At 41.1% G+C, this 26,985-nt stretch overlaps 1 protein-coding gene across 3 annotated transcripts in view; it reads right to left on the bottom strand.

The window, feature by feature from the left end:
* The window catches only part of LOC118369727 (SH3 and PX domain-containing protein 2A-like), a 116,844-nt gene that overhangs the window by 14,723 nt on the left and 75,136 nt on the right, over positions 1 to 26,985 (bottom strand). For 2 of the 3 annotated variants that reach the window (XM_035754374.2, XM_035754370.2), the window contains exons 8-12: positions 9,976 to 10,089; positions 7,162 to 7,245; positions 1,589 to 1,706; positions 1,114 to 1,475; positions 966 to 1,015 (exon numbers count right to left, since the gene is read on the bottom strand). In XM_035754374.2, coding sequence (XP_035610267.1) covers positions 966 to 1,015; positions 1,114 to 1,475; positions 1,589 to 1,706; positions 7,162 to 7,245; positions 9,976 to 10,089 — 728 coding nt within the window. The remainder of the gene's footprint in view (positions 1 to 965; positions 1,016 to 1,113; positions 1,476 to 1,588; positions 1,707 to 7,161; positions 7,246 to 9,975; positions 10,090 to 26,985) is intronic. The other variant, XM_035754371.2, reaches the window with a different exon arrangement.

The raw sequence follows: 26,985 nt of genomic DNA, 5'->3' as shown, positions 1-26,985 counted from the left end.
CACAATAGTACGCAAGTATAAACACCATGGGATCACGCAGCCATCATACCGCTCAGGAAGGAGACGTGTTCTGTCTCCTAGAAATGAACGTACTTTGGTGAGAAAAGTGCAAATCAATCCCAGAATAGCAAAGGACCTTGTGAAGATGCTGGAGGAAACATGTACAAAAGTATCTATATCCACAGTAAAACAAGTCCAATATCGACATAACCTGAATGGCCGCTCAGCAAGGAAGAAGTGGTCCTTCTGTAGCTCAGTTGGTAGAGCATGGCGCTTGTAACGCCAGGGTAGTGGGTTCGATCCCCGGGACCACCCATACGTAGAATGTATGCACACATGACTGTAAGTCGCTTTGGATAAAAGCGTCTGATAAATGGCATATATTATAAGAAGCCACTGCTCCAACACCGCCATAAAAAAACCAGACTACGGTTTGCAACTGCACATGGGGACAAAGATCGTACTTTTTGGAGAAATGTCCTCTCGTCTGACGAAACAAAAATAGAACTGTTTGGCTATGATGAACATCGTTATGTTTGGAGGAAAAAGGGGCAGGCTTGCAAGCCAAAGTACACCATCCCAACCGTGAAGCACGGGGGCGGCAGCATCATGTTGTGGGGGTGCTTTGCTGGAGGAGGGACTGGTGCACATGACAAAATAGATGGTGTCATGAGGAATTAAAATTATGTGTATATATTGAAGCAACATCTCAAGACATCAGTCAGGAAGTTAAAGCTTGGTCTCAAATGGGTCTTCCAAATGGACAATGACCCCAAGCATACTTCCAAAGTTGTGGCAAAATGGCTTAAGGACAACAAATTCAAGGTATTGGTGGTGATCCTAACTGACCCAAGACAGGGAATTTTTACTAGGATTAAATGTCAGGAATTGTGAAAAACTGAGTTTAAATGTCGTTGGCTAAGGTGTATGTAAACTTCAACTGTAATTATTCTTTTCATACTGACCAGAGTTGCATCTCTTCGAGGAGGTGGCTTTTGTCTGAGGATCGGGGAGCCTAGATAGAAGAAAATGAGATTGCGATTTGAATTCTGAGAGTGTATTAGTTTAACAAACCGCTATGCCTTCCAATTCCGTCTCTGAATGACAACTCACCAATCTCTATTCTGTGAGGAGTGATGCGGGCTATGGCTGGAGAGGCCGGTTCTGCTTTGCCCTTTCCGTCCACCAGGGCGGCACCAGGGCTGAAGTCCGAGCTAGAGCAGGGTATGGGCAGGCTGATCTGCCTCTTGGCCAGGGAGAGGGTGGTCAGGGGGGTGTCCTCTGACTGGCCGTCCGTCTGCACGTCCTTCTCACTCAGGGCCTTTTTGTTGAGCAGGTTGCTGATCTCCATGATGTTTCCGATTATCTCCACAGGGCTAGTTAAGGGGTTCTTCTTATTACTACTACGGGGAGAGAAATCCTCCTTCACCTTCTTCAGGTAGGAGGCCGGGGCCCATCCCTCCTTATCCTGGTACCTGAGGAGAGAGGGAGGAGAGGAGGTGATCATGAGTGAGAATAACCATAATCAAGAGACAGCATAAACAGGCAACAGTTTATATTGTGGTTGGAGCACAAATCATGGCCTTACCTGATGAACCACCAGCCCTCCAGGTTCTTCTGGATGACCTCCACGATGACTCCTTTCTCAAAGGCGATCTCATCCTTCCCCTCGCTGGTGTATGGCTGCACCGTCATATACTTCTCCTCTGTCGGGCCACAGAGAGGGCGTGGGAACACAAGAGACTCACGTCAGTTTCATACTTACTACGCTGCTTCAATAACAAAACATTACTCAAACAAATGTAAAATATATCAACATTTTATAGGAGGTAGGGGAGACCGGGGTTGATTGTCACACTTTTTATCAATAAGTGTATTTCTCAGGACCAGTATATCTTACAAGACTATTTTCAATATTAGGAGAGACTAAGGTCTTGAGTTGAAATGGGGACCCTTTTAATCCTCATAACGTATTCTAACATGGAATTATAAGCCATTAAACACACGCTGTTGACTTGTGACACCCGACCCCATCCCGGGGTTGGTTGTCACACACTATGGGGTTGGTTGTTACAGTGTTTGCCGTTTGTTTTTCAGCAACAATTGTGCCAATTTACAAAGTTTTAGAAAAAGTGAAGCCTTCATTTGAGAAAAAAAGTAAAGGCTTTATTTGAGAAAAAAAGTAAAGGCTTTATTTATTGAACATCATTTCTAAAATAATACAAATAAATACATTCAAATAAATTCAACATAATTGAGTATTTGCTTTGACATTGTAGTTCTTACTCCACTCAAATTGTAATATCAATGCTTAATAAAACAGTAACCATCTGGTATTTGGATGAAAATGAAATATTTTAATGCAGATGAAAAAAGTAAAGCTGTAAACATTTGTGTTTACTACATTTTTTGTTGAAAGCAAGGAATGCTTTTTCAAACAGGAACCGTTTGAAAAAAGTGTGTGTTTGTTTGTGTGTGTGAATGTGTGTGTGTGAATGTTGCTGACTAATCAGTCAGAATAACATGATTCACAGTTTTGACAAGTAGTTCCAGATTGGCCCAAATCTGAACCAATCATAGAGTTTCACAAGTTTGGACAGAAGAGTATACAGTAGGGTAAAGAAAGGTAAAGTAGACTATAGTTCAGTACAGAACAGACATGTAGAGTACAGCACCATAAGGTAGAGTACAGTAATGTACTGTATTATATCCTACAGTACTCTACTGAAATAAACTCAACTGTACTGCACTCTACTTTGACCTACTGTACTGCACTGTAATCTTATATGCTGTATGCTACTCTACTGAAATAAACTCAACTGTACAGTACTTGCTCTACTGTACTCTACTGAATTAAACTGCACCACGCTCTAATATACTGTACTCTACTGAATTAAATTCAATTGTACTGTACTGCACTCTGCTGAATTAAACTCTACTAGACTATACTGTGCTGTTCTGTACTGTGCTGTCCAAACTTGTGAAACATTTACATATTTTCAACATCCGGAAAATAAGTCTTCAAGGCGTTTTTCAATGTCATTTAGCTTTTGGGTACATTGTTACAAGCAACCCAAACATCAATGTGACAACCATCCCTAACCCCCCCAATGCCAATTAAGATGTTATTTACCAGATGTGATATGTTTTACGACTGCTGCAGGATGAATGTAACTCTCTGAGGACATTAAAAGTGTTCTGAATCTGAATGACCTTGAAACTCACAAATAGGCTTGGAATAAAGCTCTCCCTTTCCTCTTTTCAATAAAAGTTGAAAAGTATGGATAATATTGCTTAATTAACTATTCATTAAAGACATAACAAGCATTTTAATATTTACTTCCACCAATGAAAAGTGTTCCTGTCACCTCAATGTTTTGTGATCCTGACCTGAATTGACCACATGGATGACCTCTCCTATAGAGGATACAGCAGAATATGTTCTTAACTGACTTGCCTGGTTAAATAAAGGTAAAAAAAAAAAAAAGGACACAAATTTTTATCTTGAAATTATAACACAGCACCCAAAGGACTTTGAGTAATAAGCACTGTGACAACCAACCTGTGAGACAACCAACCCCAGTCTCCCTACTGCAACAATGGTAGAAACATCTCAGAAGAAGTGAAATTAAATCAAGACATATCTAGGAAAACTCAAGGGGTGTGAATTCTTTCTGAAGGTACTGTATCTAGGCTACATAATATTGAAGTCTGTTGACTTAATATTATGTATCTGTGTGTAGTTATGATGTGATTGATTCTGTCAGATCCACAACGATATCCAGCATTTTACTTTCAAAGGATTCTAAGAAGAATCAGGGACACCAATTAAATGCCTAGTTAAATAAAGTTAAAAAATGATCAAATGAATAAATTGTCAATCACTTCATACTGAAAATGCCTTCCTGCAGCAACTGACAATTACCTTGACTTGATGTCATGATAGCTGATTACTCTGTGTAAATATGGGGCAAAATAAACTCAAACACTAGTCTTTTGAAACAAGGAAAACAGTTCTAACCCACAGGGCACACACTGGTTGAATCAAAGTTGTTTCCACGTCATTTCAATTAAATTATGTTAAACCAAAGCGGGATAGACGTTGAATTAATAACTTTGTCCAGTGGGTAACGGCAGAGTGCACTAATGGCATGGTGGCGGTCAGCCTCTATAAACTCGACTGATGATAGAGAACAGAGACGCTATCTTGATTTGTAACTTCCCAAAAGGCCAGAGGGCACGCTCAGTGACAGTACTTCCTGTCATTACAGACCAGAGGTCTCATCTCATCACACCGTAAAACACAGGCAGAAGGAAGGAATGTTGCCCAGCAGAGTAAAGAGAGAAGAGGGGATATCCTATCTTTGAATACCTCTGGAATCACTGGATGCCTATCTGATATGTGTTTATTTTCCTCTGCCCATGTTGAGTCTCACTCAGGGATTTAAAAGAACTGATTAAGGATATAGTTCAAATTCCTAATACTTTCAAAGAAATAGGCTCATGTACAGCCGTGTAAATAGAAACGAAAATGCCACTTCCTGTATGCTTTGTTTTCCTCTGCACTGACCTATGGGACCTCCAGTAGCTCTGTTTAAGGCCTGGTAGGGCTCTCTGTACAGGGGCAACCCTGTTCAACCTTCCTGAGCTCACACTCACCAGCAGGGGGGAATCTCTGAATCAGATATTATGTTAACCACAACATGCATCGCTTGCATAACTTTTATACATTATTTCCCTGCAGTCAGCGCTATTTCTGCTTTTTTTTTTATATTTTCTTTTTTACATGCAAGATTTAGTTCTTGCAGTGGAAAAATCTCTTTTTACTCCAGAGGCCGTACATTTTTTGTGTGCACTGTGGACACTGTTGCCAAACACAAACCTTGGGCTGGACTCAAATAGCTTATCCTCACTCCGCTGTAAGCAATCTAACTGCATCCCCTGTCAAAAAAAACCTTGCTCGAGGCAAGGCTAATATGTGCAAGCACAAACACGTTTCACACTTTCTCCGAAATATTAATAAAACTTTACTGGCCTGGTCCATCGGCAGACCTGCTCTCTCTTAACACCTCCAGTCGATAAACATCTGTCTTTTTAACTCCTTTTGAAAAGTACAAAAGTATTTTGAAAGAATTCAGACCTCTTGACTTGTTCACATTTTGTTACGTTACACTCTTATTCTAAAATGGATCAAATCTTTTTTTCCCCCTCATCAATCTACACACAATACACCATAATGACAAAGCAAAAACAGGTTTTTAGAAATCGTTGCAAATTTATTAAAAATAAAAAACAGAAATACTTTATTTACATAAGTATTCAGACCCTTTGCTATGAGACTTGAAATTGAGCTCAGGTGTATCCTGTTTCCATTGATCATCCTTGAGATGTTTCTACAACTTGATTGGAGTCCACCTGTGGCAAATTCAATTGATTGGACATAATTTGGAAAGGCACACACCTGTCAGGAAAAGGCACATGACAGCCCACTTGGAGTTTGCCAAAAGGCACCTAAAGGACTCTCAGACCATGAGAAATGAGATTCTCTGGTCTGATGAAACCAATATTGAACTCTTTGGCCTGAATGCCAAGCTCCACATCTGGAGAAAACCTGGCACCATCCCTACGGTGAAGCATGGAGGTGGCAGCATAAGGTTAAAGTTAAAGGTTAAATGAAAAATAAAATATACATTATGTGGGGATGTTTTTCAGTAGCAGGGACTGGAAGACTAGTCAGGATCAAGAGAAAGATGAAGCAAAGCACAGAGAGATCCTTGAGCACTCAGGACCTCAGACTGGGGGCGAAGGTTCACCTTTCAACAATACAATGACCCTAAACACACAGCCAAGGCAATACAGGGGTGGCTTCGGGACAAGTCAATGAATGTCGGGTGGCCTAGCCAGAGGGTCTGAATACTTATGTAAATGTGATATTTACTTTATAAATGTTTTAATTTTTTAGCAAAACAAATGTGTGTATTGTGTGTAGATTGATGAGAGGGAAAAAACTATTTTATCCATTTAAGAATAAGGTTGTAACATAACAAATGTTGTTTAAAGGCAAGGGGTCTGAATACTTTCCAAATGCACTGTATGTATTCATGTTTAATTTGCTCGTAAAAAGCCAAACAGAGTGGCAAAATATTTTATGCGGCCTACCAAAGTAAATGATGCTACGACTTTTAGATGGTTCTGTAGCTATAGCTATAGCTGTAATTCAGAAAAGATTGGAGTTGCACATAGCGGTGAATTAAAATGAACTGCTTACATGAGGCAATCTTATTATATATTATATACTGCAATAATTTCACTCAATTTCCAACACTGAAATATAAGTTGCTGACTTAATCATTGATTTCAAGACTACTACATTCAAGTGCAGAAAAGAAACAACAAGATGGTACATTTTTTGTAAGCTTATCTTCTTGCATAAGGTCAAATCTGTAACTATTGCAAGCCACCACTGTGGATGTGAAACCCTGTTTAGCATGGTAATGACATGGCTGGACTGTTAATTAGCTGGATAATAACGATGTTAGTGATTATTGGGTGTGGGTCATTACGGTGTAGCAGACAAGACAATACATTAGGCATCAGTTGTAGGGTGGCAAAGCGAGGGTATTTTACTAGAAGCTTTAGAAGTTTATCAGTAAACTTCCAGGTAACTTTCAAGGATTTTATGTAATTTATCACAAGACATCGAGTGGCCCTTTTGGGTACGTCAGATCATCACAGGTGTCTGTAAAATGATACAAAAATAAAAAATAATAATAATAGAATGACAAAGCCGTAAAACATGATCCTAAATATAAACCATCAACTTAACAAATACCATTGGTGTTTAATATGAGGGTTTCATCATATTTGGAAGAATTAATTGAAATGATTATTGATTATTATTGATTAGCTGCTTTTTAAAATTAATTAGTCTATTTTCTCTTTATCCATATTGTATATTCACTAGAAACTCAAGTATAAATTACCATAAATTACTTGAATATTCTGTTGGTGAATTACAGGTAGCTTTGCAACCCTAATCAGGTATGAGAGAAGACAGGACAAGGTACAATGGGGACAGGAGTGAGGACAGGTGAGGGGTCAGAGGATAGAGGGATGAGAGGTGAAGGAAGATGAGGAGGTGGGCACCCTGTCTCAGATCACCTCGGCTCTGCTGCCTGCTGACCATTCCCCCCAGGGTCCATCTCCGGTCCAGCCTCTTCAGATGGGCCTTACGTCGTTTAGTGACTGAACCACGCACATGGTGACCAGACACAAACACACACAAATGGGGACAGAAACATAAAAGGCAGGCACATATATCACAAACGACATAGATTCAACTCTGTTATTAGTTAGTCACATGGCAAACATGGAAACAAAAATGCCACATTGCAATGGAAGGACTGGACAGTGATGGGGTTGAATGAATGTTACACAGGAAAAGTAAGCCATGGACATCTTCTCTGTGGCTGGTAATTAGCGTGGATTGTTAGCATGGTCTTCCCATCCTGTCCTGCAGGAGCATCTGGGGAACACATTGCTGCTTGGGAATAGTATGCAACTAATAGACCAGTTGAATTCCTTTGGCAGCAGCCACAACAGGTCTATAATTGTTGGGGGTTTTTGTTAGTTAAATGCAGGAGATGGGAATGATTAGGCGCTTCGGAGGGATCTTTTGTCACATTCCAACACTATAAACGGCAAGGCTTATATAATTATCTAGTTCAAGGAAAAGGTTTCCATCACTAAACCAGAGCACTAATCTCAACGTTTAGCATGAAGTTGAGATTTTCAGTACCTGCTCAAAACTATACAAAAACTGACCCACATACTCCTCCAGAACACTAATGTCAGAAGACAGATTGATAACCATTATATTGGATGAGTCAATCTGAGAAGGCCTATCATAGGTATTACAGAATAAAAACAAATGATGAAATATGACCACCCCAAGTAGGAACATATCCAAGTGTTTCTCATTCATGTGATAGTCTTTCTCCAATGAGGAAGAAATTCCCCATTTACACCGTCATATCCTCCAGTCCAAACGTCAACATCTTCAGCTGAAGCCATATAAAATGTTCCAAGTCCTGTTCACCACAAGAGCCCCATCTCAATGAAAGTGTCTTACAGAGTGCTATGGAGCACAATCCACAGGGCTGACAGAGAGAGTTTATGGATCCTGAGTTATTCCCATGACTGATTAGACACATAAACGCTAATTACACTGACAGATTGTCCCCTGACCGCTCGGCAGCATCTGCTATGTGTGTGTGTGCGTGTGCGTGTGAGTGCGCGTGCGTGTGTGTGTTTGCGTATGCCTGCGTGTATGGGGTCACAGTTGTGGGGTTTGCATAAATGTGAAAATACAGAAAGCTGTCTCACTAACAGAGAGATGAATTCCTTCTTTAAAAATAAAAAAACTTTATAAGGAAAGGATATGCATTTTGGATGCGTGCCTTGGGAGAATGAAGCCCATTGAGAATACTTTGTAACTATTGGACTAAAGAGACTAACTCAGTACATTATGTGCTGTATGACATCTCCTCTCTCCTCCAGTCAAAAGATCTACAGTGCCAGGGGGGGATGTACAGGGCCGGTGGCCAGAACTAATCAGTTGGAAGGGCATTTGATTTCCATAGGGAGGCAAGTTTCTATTTTGGCATGGGTGTTATACTAAAGATATGTAATTTAACTGTAAAAATGTATTACCTTTCAATGTGGCATGAACACAACCAGTCAAGGTGTTTTCATTTGATTGTCAAACAAATCACTTCAAAAAGTAGGTTACCTTCGTACGTTCATCCAAAATAATTGCACAATCAAAACAGTGCACTCGCCAACTTTCCTTAAAAGTGGCTGAAACTATGTCCCTGGAGAAAGCATTTTAAGTGAGTGAAACAGCGCCCCACTGCTTTACAATATGCAGCCCATGTATCTGATGACGTCTGGCGAAAAACAGTATGACATGCCACAGTCCTTTTGGACAGACATCATAAAATACATGGGCTACAAATACTGAGACAGAAGGGCGCTATATTTCGCTCGCTCGGATGCTTTATCAGAAAATGTATCTTTCTGTCGGCGAGCATCTTGGTCAAATAAATTATCAATATTTATAATTTTTATTGGGAAGGGCAAGAAGGTACGGTAGGGCGAGCCAGGCCCCCTAAGGCCCGCCCATAACTCCGGTCCTAGGAATGTGGGTCACAGTGTTTGAGTCGACACTCGTTACAGTAAATGCTTGTTTTGCCAGACTGCTGGAAAATCTGAATGTTTGCTTGGAACAGTAAGATGCAAGTAAATGATTTCTTTAAAGTTGCCTACTGTAAAATAATGACTAAAACAGTTTTCCAAGATATTTGCACTTGTCTGTGAGAGAGTGGAGAGTGAAAATGCTAAGGCACTGATCAGTCTGTATGAATTTATCTCAGGGGCCGGAATAATTAACATCAGACATGACTTTACTAGCAACAGACTCACATAAACATCTTCCTTACAGCTCAATCCCTACAGTGAACCAAACATGCACCTCTTTCATTCGTTCACCATCCAAAACTCCAAGGAGGTAACCTCCTTTTAGTATAGAATTTCTACACTGCTACTGTAAAGAACAGTACATCACTCAGTGCACCTCAGCCCAGAGTTGTGGCTTAGGCCCTGGCAGTCCTTCTCCAGCCTATTTACTCAGGGCTGAATCTGGAGCTTGTTCAGCGGTGCTTATAGTGGATAACAGCACAGAGAAGGGTGTTCTCACTGGACGAGGGACGTGAGCGTCAGTCTGCGGTGGGTCGGGGGTGGGAGTCAGACTACTGTAGCCTTTTAGAGATAGGTGGGGGAGGTTGTAGGTCCCTAAATTTCACCATGTTGCTGGAAGTGACGAAGGCTAACATGGTCGGTATTGTGGTGCAGCTTGAATACTAGATGTATTGTACAAGCTTTCTTCCTGTATTCAAAGTGGTGTGGAGCTCTTACCTTCCCCGGACTTGGAGGCGCCCAGCTCCAGGTCATCTCGTGTGTTGCTGTGGGTGTTCAGGTAGGTGGCAGGGACCCAGCCCTGCTCTTCCGCTGTACTGACAAACCACCAGCCTGGGGGCACAGAGAGAGGGAGGTCAATGGAGGTACTGTAAGGTAAAAAGTGATCATACAGTACCTGGTAAATTACTGGTTATTCATTGCCTATTGGAATAGACACCTACCCTGACAATTCCAATTCTATAACAATTATTTAGGATTAAATCAATTACCGTTGGGACTTGCCTTAAACGAGACAGATTTTGTAGGATGTTCGTTCAACATGACTAGCACAGCATTTTTCAGTACGGTTTATAAAATAATCTGATAAAGGACTTTAGAGGAGTGTTCCTCCTCCATTTCAAGAAAAATGTCTGTTCTAGTTTATAGAACCTGAATACATTTATGTTTACCTTAATTTAACTAGGCAAGACAGTTAAGAACAAATTCTTGTTTACAATTGTCACGATCGTTGGAAAGAATGTCGGACCAAGGCGCAGTGTACTTTGAGTTCCACATAATTTATTAAAAGAAGAGAAACTTTAGCAAAGACAAAACAATAAACGAACCGTGATGACAATGCAGTGCTAACATGCAACTAAACATACACAATATCCCATAACCCACAGGTGGGAAAAATGCTACTTAAGTATGATCCCCAATTAGAGACAACAATAGCCAGCTGCCTCTAATTGGGAATCATACCAAAACCCCAACATAGAAAAAACAACCTAGAACCCCACATATAAAATATAAACTAGACTAACCCCCCAGTCACATCCTGACCTACTCCACCATAGAAAATAAAGGCTCTCTATGGTCAAGACGTGACAACAATGACGGCCTACCCGCCCGGCCAAACCCTCTACTAACCCGGACGACCCTGGGCCAATTGTGCGCCGCCCTATGGGACTCCCGATCAACACAAAATCCATGTGTACGTGTGTGTATAGTGCCTACAGTGTGTTATCATGTGTGGGTGTGTATTTGTGTGTCTGTGCCTGTGTGTGTGTGTCTCTTCACAGTCCCCGCTGTTCCATAACATGTATTTATCTGTTTTTAAAAATCTGATTTCACTGCTTGCATCAGTTGCTTGATGTGGAATAGAGTTCAATGTAGCCATGGCTCTATTCAGTACTGTGCGCCTCCCATAGTCTTTTCTGGACTAGGGGACTGTGAAGGGAACTCTGGTGTCATGTCTTTTGAGGTATGCATGGGTGCCTGAGCTGTGTACTAGTAGTTTAACAGACAGCTTGGTGCATGTCAATACTTCTCACAAATACAAGTAGGGTTCAAGTTAATCTCTCCTCTACAGGAGAGATTGACATGCAAATGATTAATGTTGGCTCACTGTGTACTTTATAGTCTCTATCCCCAAGCCCAACAACATCACATCTGGTTTGGGATTTCTTTGTGACGACATACATCCTGATTTGGCCTTGTTTGAACTGACTTTCATCAACATCAATCATAATTTAAATGGGTGGGACGTTACTGGCAAAACACTCAACGTCTTGCTTGATTTTATTTATTTCCTTGGGATATGACTGAGTTACTCAGTCAGTTGGATACCAGACAAAGGTCTGAGTGAAAGGTACAGTATTGAGCATACACAGAACAGCTTCATCGAACAAATAATGTAAGAAAATACTGATGTTCTTAGTGCATGGAAATAAATGATGTATTAAAACGAACAGTGAGATTTAAGTTCCAGGCCTTGTGAGTCACACATGTTTGGGTCCATTTCTGAGTCATACGGTCATTCACAGAGTGGATGTGAAACAATACATAGACCAGTTTCTTCTGTGCCTGACTGGCTTCAGCCAGTAACCTTGGTCGCTATTAACTTTTTTGCACGAACCCCAGGGCTGCTGCCACGTAGGCTAATCAATACCATTTCTCTGTCGCTTTGCTCTGGAGAGGTCATGTCTGTTCTCTGCAGGAGAGTGAAGTGACAAAACACCCTCGTTAAACCTCCCCTGTGATGTGGCGCTCCACGAATGCTCTATTTGTTGTGGTAACCGGAATCCAAGATGGCTGACAGCTCTTCACAACCCTCATAAAGAAGACTGGAGGGTTCCATGGAACATTCACTGCTTCTCCAACCTCTAGACGTTCACTGATTGTCCTGTGGAGCAATGCTGTGAAATGTAAATACTTACTTGCCTAAAATTATTTATTAGAGCTATGTAAGCTAAAGCTATGTCAATAGCTATGTAGCCTATGCGGAGTTGGAAGAAACTGGAAGACACAGTATCGTCAAACTAGTTCCGTTTCCCCTGAAAACCGGATGTGGGGACTCCACTCAGATGTTTCTTTACTGCCTGCTGCGTTAGCTATTAACCTATGTGATATATCACAAAAACACTGTACTTTACAAACATGTAAACAGAACACAGAGCGCTGAGGTACAGTACACTATGATGCTGGTCATGTCTGATACGCAAGTCTGTAACCTCATGAAAGCCTATGGGACAGTCCTCACCCAAACCAATCATGGAACATAATGTTTTCAAGATCTATTATGCAATTTTATATCGTCCAATCAGGAGTATTCGAGAACAGACAGACAGTTAGCAATTATAGGTATCAGGGTTAACCATGAGTTGATGATGAGAGCCAGGGTCATTTAGAGGGAGAGGACTGCACTATAACACTTTGCTACACTACAAGCGGTTTTATGTCCTTGCCACATTCAATTAAACAAGTTGACAGGCAACAGTTGCAGTGCTTCAAGGACATAGAGCAGGGATAATTATGAATAATTACAAATAATTTGTAGACGGCAAATTGACAGCAAGAAGCCCAAACAGATATGTTTGTCTAAAACATAATAATTTCAAACCTTGCTTTCATTTGTATATGATCACGTGTCTCTCTATTTTGTGTGGGAATACTTGAGAACAGATTTCTTAAATTAAAATCACTTGGAGCTGATTTCCTGGTGTTTTTAGTCTATTATGTCCCCAGAAAACTTTGAGGGCCAAATAAAACCATGCGCGGGCCAAAATCGGCCTGCGGGCCGCCAGTTGGGAAACCCTGACAGAGGCTGGGGCTAGGTTGAATATAGATTTAAAACAGGGAATTGCCAGATAACGTGCATAACTTACAAGCTGTTAGTTTGATGAAGTGGGATCCAAAACAATTGAACAGAGTCGTATTAAGATAGATTAACAACAAAGATGTTATTTGCCAACCTAGAATATCACCTATTCAATCTATATACATGGGTGAGTTGTTTAATTTGAATTTACCAATTCAATCACACATGCTGCAGCAGCTGTTAAATGTACTTTACATTGACTTTGTGTGGGTCCAGAGACTAGAAGGCTGTTTAGATCTGGCCCTGCGCCCCCACATTGGCAAAGGCTCAAGGCCCTAACAAGCCATGTAATGTCTTTACACCAAAGCTGTGGCTTCATATAAATCCCGTGCCAATAACTTAAATAGAGAACTGAGAGCTAAAGTCTACAGTACTTAGGACCGGAGCCTTTAAAATACAGCCATTTTACTTCCACTTGTAAGCTTGTCCAGTATACTGTCCTAGAAATACATTTTTTCTTCTTCTGCTATATCTGCAACAAGGAGCCAAATACCCAGCGTCAATAACTATCACATGGGTATCTCATGTTGGCAGTGGTCAAGTGTCTCAATCCAGCAAACCGGTAACATTCCCAGAACATTAGCTAAGATTCCCATTAAGTTCTAGTTCGGGTTTTATCTAACATTAAGATAACATCCCAAAAACATTCAAATAATGTTTGTTTTTTATGTTTAAAACAAAATATCCTTGAAATATTCCCCTAACGTTTACTAAAATGTCATGCACAACATCTGTAACAACCACCAAAGTACATTCCCCAAAAGTTATCACTATGTTTCTAGGTAATAAGTCAATGTAGCAGTACTATTGTCCAAGCAAACCAAAACTGGTCCTGTAAAAGTTCCCAGAACATTAGTTAGGCTTCGGGCAAATGTTCTCAAAAACTGTCCAGTCATGCTGATGAGTATACAATGATTATACAATATTTATATAAAACATTTGCCTGGTGTTGCAAGAATGTTCCCAGAACACATTTTGTCATAAAATAGAGTGTTACAAGTACACCTCATATGAAGAGGATGGGAACATTTTAATAACTCAGAAATTGTGTTGTGTCCTGATTGACCATATTAGACAACTTAAAAAAACACTACAGCTATCTCTTGTTGGTGCAGCGAGTTAATGATGTGAATGCAGAGCTGAAGACTGCAGGTTTAATTCCATATCTTCTTTTACCATGTTTTCTCTAGACCTTTAAAAAGAATTGAGGCTCAGATAAAATCTACGAAAAGATAGGATGTCTTTATTCCACCCAGATGTTTTCTAATCCAGTCATAAATGCAGAATTTAGACAAACTATGCAAAATTAAACATTGTGTAAAAATGTACTGTTCAACTTTTTGTTTGAAACACACCCGATATAATTCCTACTTTTGAGATGCTTGATATGTCCCCCCAGACTTATTTGACATAATCTGAAAAGCAAAAGTGACCCAAGATCAGCAGTCAGTCCTGGATACCCTGTAAATGTAGGCCCAGAAGTATGCAGCATAAAAAGAGGATGGGTGAAGTGATGGTGAATAACACAATGAACATTATTTCCCTGGATGAATTACATCAGCAGCATCCCATCCTGCATCACACTGCTGGTTTACCTCTGAAGCTAAGCAGGGTTGGTCCCTGGATGGGAGACCAGATGCTAATGGAAGTGGTGTTGGAAGGCCAGAAGGAACCACTGTTTCCTCTGAAAAAAACAATGAACCCAACGCTATAATAATATCCCAAAGCAGGGTGCAGTTTTAAGGTGGGATGTTAAACGGTGTCCTGACTGTGGTCACTAAAGATCCCATGGCACTTATTGTAAAAATAAGGGTGTTAACCCTGGTTTTACGGCTAAAGTCCCAACCTGGTCCTCATACCATCATGTTCACTTAATCATCCCCAGCTTCCTATTGGCTCATTCATATTTTCCTCAGGTCGTTGCTGTAAATGAGAATGTGTTCTCAGTCAACTTACCTGGTAAAATAAAATAAAAATTGCAAAAAAAAAGGAAGCATGGAATTCCTGATTGACCATCCTGACATGGCTATACTGAAAAAGAAGATGAACAGTGGCAAGAAAAAGTATGTGAACCATTTGGAAATACCTGGATTTCTGCATAAATTGGCCATAAAATTGATCTGATCTTCATCTAGGTCACAACAATAGACAAATAGATAGTCTGCTTAAACTAAAATACAGAAACAGTTATACGTTTATGTCTTAATTGAACACACCATCTAAACATTCACAATGCAGGGTGGGAAAAGTATGTGAAGCCTTGGATTGAATAACTGGTTGACCCTCCTTTGGCAGCAATAACCTCAACCAAACATTTTCTGTAGTTGTGGATCAGACCTGCACAATGGTCAAGGGGAATATTGGACCATTCATCTTTACAAAACTGTTTCAGTTCAGCAATATTCTTGGGATGTCTGGTGTGAACTGCTCTTGAGGTCATGCCACAGCATCTCAATCGGGTTGAGGTCAGGACTCTGACTGGGCCACTCCAGAAGGAGTATTTTCTTCTGTTGTTGATTTACTTCTGTTTTGAGTCATTGTCCTGTTGCGTCACCCAACTTCTGTTGAGCTTCAATTGGCAGACAGATAGCCTAACATTCACCCGCAAAATGTCTTGATAAACTTGGGAATTCATTTTTCCATTGTTGATATCAAGCTGTCCCGGCCCTGAAAGCAGCCCCAAACCATGATGCTCCCTCCACCATACTTTACAGTTGGGATTAGGTTTTGATGTTGGTACGCTGTGCCATTTTTTCTCCATACATAGTGTTGTGTGTTCCTTCCAAACAACTCAACTGTAGTTTCATCTGTCCACAGAATATTTTGTCAGTAGCACTGTGGAACATCCAGGTGCACTTTTGCAAACTTCAAACTTGCAGCAATGGTTTTTTTGGACAGCAGTGGCGTCTTCTGTGGTGTCCTCCCATGAACACCATTATTTTTTAGTGTTTACCGCATCGTAGACTCATCATCAGAGATGTTTGCATGTTCCAGAGATGTCTGTAAGTCTTTAGCTGACCCTCTAGGATTCTTCTTAACTTCATTGAGCCTTCTGTGCTGCGCTCTTGCAGGCATCTTTGCAGGATGGCCACTCCTAGGAAAAGTAGCAAAGGTGCTGAACTTTCTCAATTTATAGACAATTTGTCTTACCGTGGACTGATGAACATCAAGGCTTTTAGAGATACTTTTGTAAACCTTTCCAGCTTTATGCAAGTCAACAATTCTTAATTGTAGGTCTTCTGAGATATTTTTTGTTCGAGGTATGGTTCACGTCAGGCAATGCTTCTTGTGAATAGAAAACTCACATTTTGTGAGTGTTTTTTATAAGGCAAGGCAGCTCTAACCAACATCTCCAATCTCGTCTCATTGATTGGACTCCAGGTTAGCTGACTCCTGACTCCAACGAGCTTTTGGAAAAGTTATTAGCCTAGGGTTTCACATACTTTTCCCAACCTACACTGTGAATGTTTAAATTATGTATTCAACATAGACAAGACAAATACAATAATGTCTGTGTTATTAGTTTAAGCACACTATGTTTGTATATTGTTGTGACATAGATGAAGATCAGATCAAAATTGATGACCAATTTATGCAGAAATCCAGGTAATTCCATAGGGTTCACATACTTTTTCTTACCATTGTAAGAGATCTTACCTGGTGGCGCAGAGGATAAAAGACTGGGCTTGGAAAGCAAACATTGCAGGTTCAAACCCTACATGTGCAGGATGTCAATGTACTGCATGCAGTGTAAAGCATATAGTTGGGTTTTGTATGATTAAATGCTGTTCAAATGTCCTATGAAGAAAATGCCATGCATCTCTATATCACCTTCAAATATGAATTGCCATTAAATCTGGAGAAAAAAATAATGGGGATGTCATCCAATCTGCTTTCTTATGCTACAAATGTGCATGCTGAGAATGTTGTGGTAATAGTAGAAAAAATATATAATAAACGTTTCTAAATGTTCTGAGAACCTCCAAGACCAGGGCAAATGTATATTGCTTGAATATCAATGGCATATGGAAAAGCTGACCACGACTCCATTTTGCTGATCCCTGCCTACAGACAGAAACTAAAACTAGAGGCTCCCACGCTGAGGTCTGTCCAACGCTGGTCCGACCAAGCTGACTCCACACTCCAAGACTGCTTCCATCACGTGGACTGGGATATGTTTCGTATTGCATTCCCGTGAAACTGAAAGCGCGAACCACTGCTTTTAATCAGGGCAAGGTGTCTGGTAACATGACCGAATACAAACAGTGCAGCTATTCCCTCCGCAAGGCTATCAAACAAGCTAAGCGTCAGTACAGAGACAAAGTAGAATCTCAATTCAACGGCTCAGACACAAGAGGCATGTGGCAGGGTCTACAGTCAATCATGGTCTACAGGAAGAAATCCAGCCCAGTCACGGACCAGGATGTCTTGCTCCCAGGCAGACTAAATAACTTTTTTGCCCGCTTTGAGGACAATACAGTGCCACTGACACGGCCTGCAACAAAAACATGCGGTCTCTCCTTCACTGCAGCCGAGGTGAGTAAGACATTTAAACGTGTTAACCCTCGCAAGGCTGCAGGCCCAGACGGCATCCCCAGCCACGCCCTCAGGGCATGCGCAGACCAGCTGGCCGGTGTGTTTACGGACATATTCAATCATTCCCTATACCAGTCTGCTGTTCCCACATGCTTCAAGAGGGCCACCATTGTTCCTGTTCCCAAGAAAGCTAAGGTAACTGAGCTAAACGACTACCGCCCCGTAGCACTCACTTCCGTCATCATGAAGTGCTTTGAGAGACTAGTCAAGGACCATATCACCTCCACCCTACCTGACACCCTAGACCCACTCCAATTTGCTTACCGCCCAAGTAGGTCCACAGACGATGCAATCTCAACCACACTGCACACTGCCCTAACCCATCTGGACAAGAGGAATACCTATGTGAGAATGCTGTTCATCGACTACAGCTCGGCATTCAACACCATAGTACCCTCCAAGCTCGTCATCAAGCTCGAGACCCCGGGTCTCGACCCCGCCCTGTGCAACTGGGTACTGGACTTCCTGACGGGCCGCCCCCAGGTGGTGAGGGTAGGTAACAACATCTCCTCCCCTCTGATCCTCAACACTGGGGCCCCACAAGGGTGCGTTCTGAGCCCTCTCCTGTACTCCCTGTTCACCCACGACTGCGTGGCCACTCACGCATCCAACTCAATCATCAAGTTTGCGGACGACACAACAGTGGTAGGCTTGATTACCAACAACGACGAGACGGCCTACAGGGAGGAGGTGAGGGCCCTTGGAGTGTGGTGTCAGGAAAATAACCTCACACTCAACGTCAACAAAACTAAGGAGATGATTGTGGACTTCAGGAAACAGCAGAGGGAACACCCCCCTATCCACATCGATGGAACAGTAGTGGAGAGGGTAGCAAGTTTTAAGTTCCTCGGCATACACATCACAGACAAACTGAATTGGTCCACTCACACAGACAGCATCGTGAAGAAGGGGCAGCGGCGCCTCTTCAACCTCAGGAGGCTGAAGAAATTCGGCTTGTCACCAAAAGCACTCACAAACTTCTACAGATGCACAATCGAGAGCATCCTGGCGGGCTGTATCACAGCCTGGTACGGCAACTGCTCCGCCCCACAACTGTAAGGCTCTCCAGAGTACAGTATATACTTTAAAGAACAGAATAAATATGTTCCAGGAACATTATCGCAACATCAGCCAAAAGCTTTATACAAACATTACATTTTGGTTTGTTGGGAAGTCAAGAATGAAATTGTTAAGAATTTACAGATCAAATTGCCAATTTCATATTGGCTTGCCAGTATAGAGAACATTTTCATTTGCACTTTTATAAATTGGCAGCTGTTGAAATCAAAGGAAATATGGGAATAAGGTGTAGAAATGTGGTACCTTAATTTGAAAGTGCTTAGCTAGATGTCTGAATATACATTATGGGGAAAAAAACACTGTCACTTTAAGAGGTTTGAGTAAATAAAAGCTGTTATTGATGGCTAGGACTGCCTCGACTGTATTTTTCAACCTTGTTCCCATATGGCAGGTGCTTAGGCTGAGTTCAATGATCCTCAAGAGGCAATAAAAGTATTTGGAAACACATGCCCACTACACAAGTGCTGATTTCCTTGCGAACGCAGGTTTATAAAACGTAGGTGCAAATGACAGGAACCCAAAAAACATGCTTTTTTCAGAGCCTGTCTCTTGTCTTTCAGTAATAAATACTATTAATATTAAAGTGCTACAACTGTTTCTGTTGCATTTTCGAAAGCACATTCAAGGTGTTTTGGCAAAATGCCATCACATAATACCTTAATTCTGCCAGTATATCTACAGTCTCTATCAGCATCCTCATCTGTCTGTATATCTATTGTATGTCTGTCATCTCTATTAACATCCTCATCTGTCTGTATATCTACTATATGTCTGTCATGTCTGTCATCTCTATCAATATCCTCATCTGTCTGTCTATCTACCGTGTATGTCTGTCATCTCTATTAACATCATCTGTCTGTCATCTCTATTAACATCCTCATCTGTCTGTCTATCTACCGTGTATGTCTGTCATCTCTATTAACATCATCATCTGTGCCTCCTGCAGCTGTATGAATCTTTATCCTCTGTGACACCATATCTGTGTCTGTCTGCATCACTAGTTGTGCTGAGGAAGCAATGGATAAAGCAAATACTATTTTCCTTTAATACTGTAGTGTCCATCAACTAGCTTTTAGGGGCAATTGCGAGGATCCATTGCAAACACGACAAATAAACCAAAGAAACTACATTCACTTAAATCAGGAGTAATTTCATAAAGTTTATGTCCAGGTCCATGCAGTGCTTATCTCCTCAGCTCCCCACTGAGTTGTGCTTAGATCTGTGCCCGATCCTTTAGATCGGTGGTTCAGTGAGACAATAGTGAGACAACAGGGTCAAACCCACAACTCTCAGGTGGAAGTCTTCTATTAATTCACTGAACCTTTAGGTCTGTTAAACTTAAAGATGGAATCCGCAGTAGGAGGAAAGAGCGCCACTGGCCACCCCACCACCATTGTTATTGCTTTTGTCGATGAGATGATCAGCGTCGCGTGTGCAATGATGTCCGAGGGGCAAAAACTGTGTTGGTTGTTTGCAGTGACTTCTTTCTTAGTGTAATATCGCAAACGGCTGTGTTTTTTTTCACCATTGAGGTTTCCTGATTTAAATGTCACAACTTTACTGCAAACAATACAAATGGTTTGTCATGACAACTTTAGTGGTTGTACTGCAAGGAAACCATGAAAAAAGTCAAATAAATTATGTTGCAAAGTTTGTTTGCCATAGCACACAGAGTTTATACAGGATGTACTGAACTAAAGGATACGGTTGCCAACTATCTAATTAGGATTTTAACACCTAGATAAAATGCCTATGTAAGCATGATTTACACAGCTTGAGATGCACAGCTACAAAAACACTAACAAAACACATCTGGAGAAAAAAAACTTCCCACTGAGCACCTACTGGTTGAGCACACACTGGTGATGTGGAATCAATGTGGAAAATACATTGGATTTGAAAAAGAACATTGAAATTAGGGTAAAACTGACAAACAGGTTGATGCATCAATCTAATTTCAACGTAATAATCAGAACTATGTATATGTTGAAAAAGTGCTGAAAATTCCACATAAAAAAAATATAATATTAATACCTAGATTCAATACAACAGTTTACTGGGTGGTTGAAATGACGTAGAATTTAATATTTGATTAGACATTTTATTTGACCTTGTTTCAATGTTGATAGTAAAATAGTTTGAATCAACATTATTTCAATGTCGTGCTATCAACCTAAATAAAGAGGAACAGTGCCTTCGGAAAGCATTCAGACTCCTTGTATTTTACACATTTTGTTACGTTACAGCCTTATTCTAAAATGTATTAAATATTTGTTTCCCCTCATCTACCTACACCCACACCTGACTAGTCTCCAGTCCCTGCTGCTGAAAAACATCCCCACAGCATGATGCTGCCACCACCATGCTTCACCGTAGGGATGGTGCCAGGTTACCTCCAGAAGTGACACTTGGTATTCATCTTGGTTTAATCAGACCAGAGAATTTTATTTGTCATGGTGTGAGAGTTCTTTAGGTGCCTTTTAGCAAACTCCAAGCGGGCTGTCATGTGCCTTTTACTGAGGAGTGGCTTCCATCTGGCCACTACCATAAAGGCCTGATTGGTGGAGTGCTGCAGAGATGGTTATCCTTCAGGAAGGTTCTCCCATCTCCACAGAGGAACTCTAGAGATATGTTAGTGACCATCGGGGTTCTTGGTCACCTCCCTGACTAAGGCCCTTTTCCCCCAATTGCTCAGTTTGGCCGGGCGGCTAGCTCTAGGAAGAGTCTTGGTGGTTCCAAACTTCTTCCATTTACTAATGATGGAGGTCACTGTGCTCTTGGGAACCTTCAATGCCCCATTAATGTTTTGGTACCCTTCCCCAGATCTGTGCCTCGACACAATCCTGTCTCAGAGGTCTATAGACAATTCCTTCGACCTCATGGCTTGGTTTTTGCTCTGACATGCAGTGTCAACTGTGGGACCTTATATAGACAGGTGTGTGCCTTTACAAATTGTTTCCAATCAATTACACACACACACACACACATATATATATATATATTACACCTTTATTCAACTAGGCAAGTCCGTTAGGAACAAATTCTTATTTACAATTACGGCCAAACCCAGACAACGTTGGGCCGATTGTGCACTGCCCTATTGGACTCCCAATAACGGTAGGATGTGATGCAGCCTGGATTCAATCCAAGTACTGCAGTGACATTACTTGCACTGAGATGCAGTGTCTTAGACCACTGTGCCACTCAGGAGCCCACTTTACACCAGGTGGACTCCAACCCAGTTGTAGAAACATCTCAAGGATGATCAATAGAAACAGGATGTAATTGAGCTCAGTTTCAAATCCCATAGCATAGAGTCTGAATACTTATGTAAATAAGTTAGTTTTTTATTTGTATAACATTTTCAAAAATGTCTGTATACTTGTTTTCGCTTTGTCATTACGTGGTATTGTGTAGATTGCTGAGGAATTTTTTCATTTAATCCATTTTAGAATGAGGCTGTAACGTAACAAAATGTGGAAAGAGTTTAGGGCTACTTTCCGAAAGGAACTGTATATCGAAATAAAATGTGAAGCCACAGTCCAGCAACTTGAGGGTTAATGTACTTCAGTGAGAATGAGTCTACGATCCAGATGCCTACTGCTACGCCCTGACCTTAGAGAGCTGTTTTAATTCTCTATTTGGTTAGGTCAGGGTGTGATTTGGGTGGGCATTCTATGTTTTCTATTTCTTTGTTTTTGGCCGAGTGTGATTCCCAATCAGAGGCAGCTGTCTATCGTTGTCTCTGATTGTGAATCCTACTTAGGCAGCCTTTTTCCCACCTAATGCTGTAGGTAATTATTTATTTTCTGTGTGTGTATTTGTGTGCGCCACGTTCGGGTCACGGTCAGTTTCTGTTTACCTGTTTTTTTGTGAAGGTTTCATTTTATTAGAAACATGTGGAGAGGTCTTGAAAAAGAAGGGTCAACACTGCAAATACTGGCTCTTTGCATCAACTTCATGTAATTGTCAATAAAAGCCTTGACACTTATGAAATGCTTGTAATTATACTTCAGTATTCCATAGTAAAATCTGACAAAATACCTAAAGACACTGAAGCAGCAAACTTTGTGGAAATGAATATTTGTGGCATTCTCAACTTTTGGCCACGACTGTAACTGAGTCAGGTTTGTAGGCCTCCTTGCTCGCACATGCTTTTTTTCACATGCTTTTTCTGCCCACAAATTTTCTATAGGTTTGAGGTCAGGGATGTGATGGCCACTCCAATACCTTGACTTTGTTGTCCTTAAGCCATTTTGCCACAACTTTGGAAGTATGCTTGGGGTCATTGTCCATTTGGAAGACACTTTTGCGACCAAGCTTTAACTTCCTGACTGATGTCTTGAGATGTTGCTTCAATAAATCCACATAATTTCTCCTCGTGATGCAATCTATTTTGTGAAGTGCACCAGTCCCTCCTGCAGCAAATCACCCCCACTACATGATGCTGCCACCCCCGTGCTTAACGGTTGGGATTGTGTTCTTCAGCTTGCAAGCCTCCCCCTTTTTCCTCCAAACATAACGATGGTCATTATAGCCAAACATTTATATTTTTTGTTTCATCAGACCAGAGGATATTTCTCCAAAAAGTACGATCTTTGTCCCCATGTGCAGTTGCAAACCGTAGTCTGGCGTTTTTATGGCAGTTTAGGAACAGTGGATTCTTCCTTGCTGAGCGGCCTTTCAGGTTATGTCCATATAGGACTTGTTTTACTGTGGTTATAGATACTTTTCTATCTGTTTCATCCAGAGTCTTAACAAGGTCCTTTGCTGTTGTTCTGGAAATTGTTATGCATTTTTCGCACCAAAATACGTTCATCTCTAGGAGACAGAACGCTTCTCTTTCCTGAGCGGTATAACGACTGCGTGGTCCCATGGTGTTTTAATATCCGCGTACTATTGTTTGTACAGATGAACGTGGTAACTCCAGGCATTTGGAAATTTCTCCCAATGATGAACCAGACTTGTGGAGGTCTACAATTGTTTTTTCTTACGTATTGGCTGATTTCTTTTGATTTTCCCATGATGTCAAGCAAAGAGGCACTGAGTTTGAAGGTAGGTCTTGAAATACATCCACAGGTACACCTCCAATTGACTCAAATAGTCAATTAGCCTATCAGAAGCTTCTAAAGCCATGGCATCATTTTCTGGAATTTTCCAAGCTGTTTAAAGGCACAGTCAACTTAGTGTATGTAAACTTCTGACCCACTGGAATTGTGATACAGTGAATTATAAGTGAAATAATGTCTAAACAATTGTTGGAAAAATGACTTGCGTCATGCACAAAGGAGATGTCCTAACTGACTTGCCAAAACTATAGTTTGATAACAAGAAGAAGAAAAAAATTGTGGAGTGGTTGAAAAACAAGTTTTAATGACTCCAACCTAAGTGTATGTAAAATTCCGACTTCAACTGTATGTTGGATTCACGTCTCCATCTCAACCAAAAATCTAAGTGCATTTAAAGTTTGATTTAGTTCTATTTTTTTTTTTTTTTTTTTTTAAACTTTGGAACGTGAATCCAACAAATCAATCTTTAATTTGTAGACAAACCAGATATTGAATTGTGAACACAACCAAATATCAACATTTGCTTGGATAGTATATATTCTGTACATTATGAAAAAACATGTATAAGGGCTAATGGTAACTACTTCTAAACTTCCAAAGATCCAATAAACCTACATAAACCCAATCTCACTCCTTGAGAAAATTGAGACATGGCTTGTGTATGTGTGCCATTCAGACGGTGGGTGTGCAAGACAAAATATTTAAGTGCCTTTGAACGGTGTATGGTAGAAGGCACACCGGTTTGTGTCAAGAACTGCAACAGTGCTAGGTTGGGTCCACTGTATTTAAGTTTAAGTTTTACTCTAATTTCAATGTTTACAACGTTGGTTCCAATGTTATGAAAACAGTACTGGTTGATGACTTTTTCAAATCCAATGTATTTTCCACATCACATTACATTGCCAAATTATGTTGAAACAACTGATTCAACCAGTGTGTTCCCAGTGGATTCTTTGTTTTGTTTACAAAGAAAATGAATCATTAAAAACGATGCTGATTATGTAAGCCATGTGTGTCGTAATGTGGCTCTAGGGGGTGAGAAGAAAAACGGTACTGCTACAGTATGGATTACTTTGAAAGGAGAAAGTGGAGGAAGTAAACAGATTTTTGGTTCAGACTTCAAAGTGATAAAGCTTTATTTGTATCTACTTGTATCCACTACTCTGCTCCTCTCTCTTTCTCCGAGGGAGGACAAAAGAGAGGAACCTATCTGTCGAGGAGGGCCAGCCCTATTGGTCTCCCCTACAGTACCTGTTGTCCGGAAACACTATTAGGTTAAACACTCCAGTCTCCTTTTTACTGTAATCAATATATTTAGTGCTCAAGACAAAGATGGGACACGACAAGCAACTCCAGATTTTCCTACAGTGAATATATACCATTATGCACTCATCTAAACTATAATGATATGCAGTGTAATTAACATAGTATTGAGGTGCCTTCTGTTTGGACTTTTTACATTTTAGAATAAGGCTCTAACGTATTAAATATATGTTTTATCCCCCGCATCAATCTACACACAATGACTAGGCTGCCCGAAAAAAAATCCAAGATAATGGAATTCATTGCCCTTGACAATCAACCGTTCTGTCGTGGGTGACGATGGCTTTCGCCGACTGGTCAAGCACCGGTACACACTACCAAGTGCACTATTTTTCAGACGTCGCCCTACACAGTAACAGCATCACTGCTATTAGCTTCACAACATACATACTATGGAACGCTGTTGAAGTATTTGCGTGTCAAAAAAGATACAGTAGCACTGTCAAAGCTTTACAGAAAAAGTCTGCAAACATCGGCCATGATGTGTTTTCAATACCGCGTTGGTAATAAAAGCATAATTTGTTTGACTGCAACTTCTGGGGTAGCTAGCTTTAGATTGGTACCAAGCTAGCACCAATTCAACCGGCCTGAAAACAATGACCAGTAGAAACTGCAGTCATTTTCATTATTCTTAACAATGATTTAGGAATCCTTGTGAGAAACTATTAGCTAGGTTGCCACTTGTTCGCCTATTGAAACTGAACTTCAGGTCATTAAAATAAATAGTTAGTCAGCTACTTAACCCTGTTGTAAAGCGAACGTTATAAGCTGCTAGTTAGCTTCATCTGGCTAGTGAGGCTCGACTGGACCGGGACATGTGTTCTGAAGCTAGCCACAATAAGGATTAATCACAATAGTGGTTTTGGGGGTTTGCCTTCAAAATAACAGTATGTCATTGACAGTAATGCAAATTAATAAAAATAGTAGAATTATGCCATACCATATATTTTGAAGGCAAACCGAAATGTCCACTGTTGTGGCTAATCCTTATTGCGGCTAGCTTCACATAGATGGGTCCGACCACGACTGCGTGGCCACGCACGCCTACAACTCAATCATCAAGTTTGCGGACGACACAACAGTGGTAGGCTTGATTACCAACAACGACGAGACGGCCTACAGGGAGGAGGTGAGGGCCCTCGGAGTGTGGTGTCAGGAAAATAACCTCACACTCAACGTCAACAAAACTAAGGAGATGATTGTGGACTTCAGGAAACAGCAGAGGGAACACCCCCCTATCCACATCGATGGAACAGTAGTGGAGAGGGTAAGTTTTAAGTTCCTCGGCATACACATCACAGACAAACTGAATTGGTCCACTCACACAGACAGCATCGTGAAGAAGGGGCAGCGGCGCCTCTTCAACCTCAGGAGGCTGAAGAAATTCGGCTTCAAAAGCACTCACAAACTTCTACAGATGCACAATCGAGAGCATTCTGGCGGGCTGTATCACCGCCTGGTACGGCAACTGCTCCGCCCACAACCGTAAGGCTCTCCAGAGGGTAGTGAGGTCTGCACAACGCATCACCGGGGGCAAACTACCTGCCCTCCAGGACACCTACACCACCCGATGTTACAGGAAGGCCATAAAGATCATCAAGGACAACAACCACCCAAGCCACTGCCTTTTCACCCCGCTATCATCCAGAAGGCGAGGTCAGTACAGGTGCATCAAAGCTGGGACCGAGAGACTGAAAAACAGCTTCTATCTCAAGGCCATCAGACTGTTAAACAGCCACCACTAACATTGAGTGGCTGCTGCCAACACACTGACTCCACTTTAATAATGGGAATTGATGG

Source organism: Oncorhynchus keta, chromosome 36 (genome assembly GCF_023373465.1).
Source record: "Oncorhynchus keta strain PuntledgeMale-10-30-2019 chromosome 36, Oket_V2, whole genome shotgun sequence".
NCBI lineage: Eukaryota > Metazoa > Chordata > Actinopteri > Salmoniformes > Salmonidae > Oncorhynchus > Oncorhynchus keta.
Note: the sequence above shows the minus strand (reverse complement) of the source record. Positions and strands in the feature narration are given on the sequence as shown.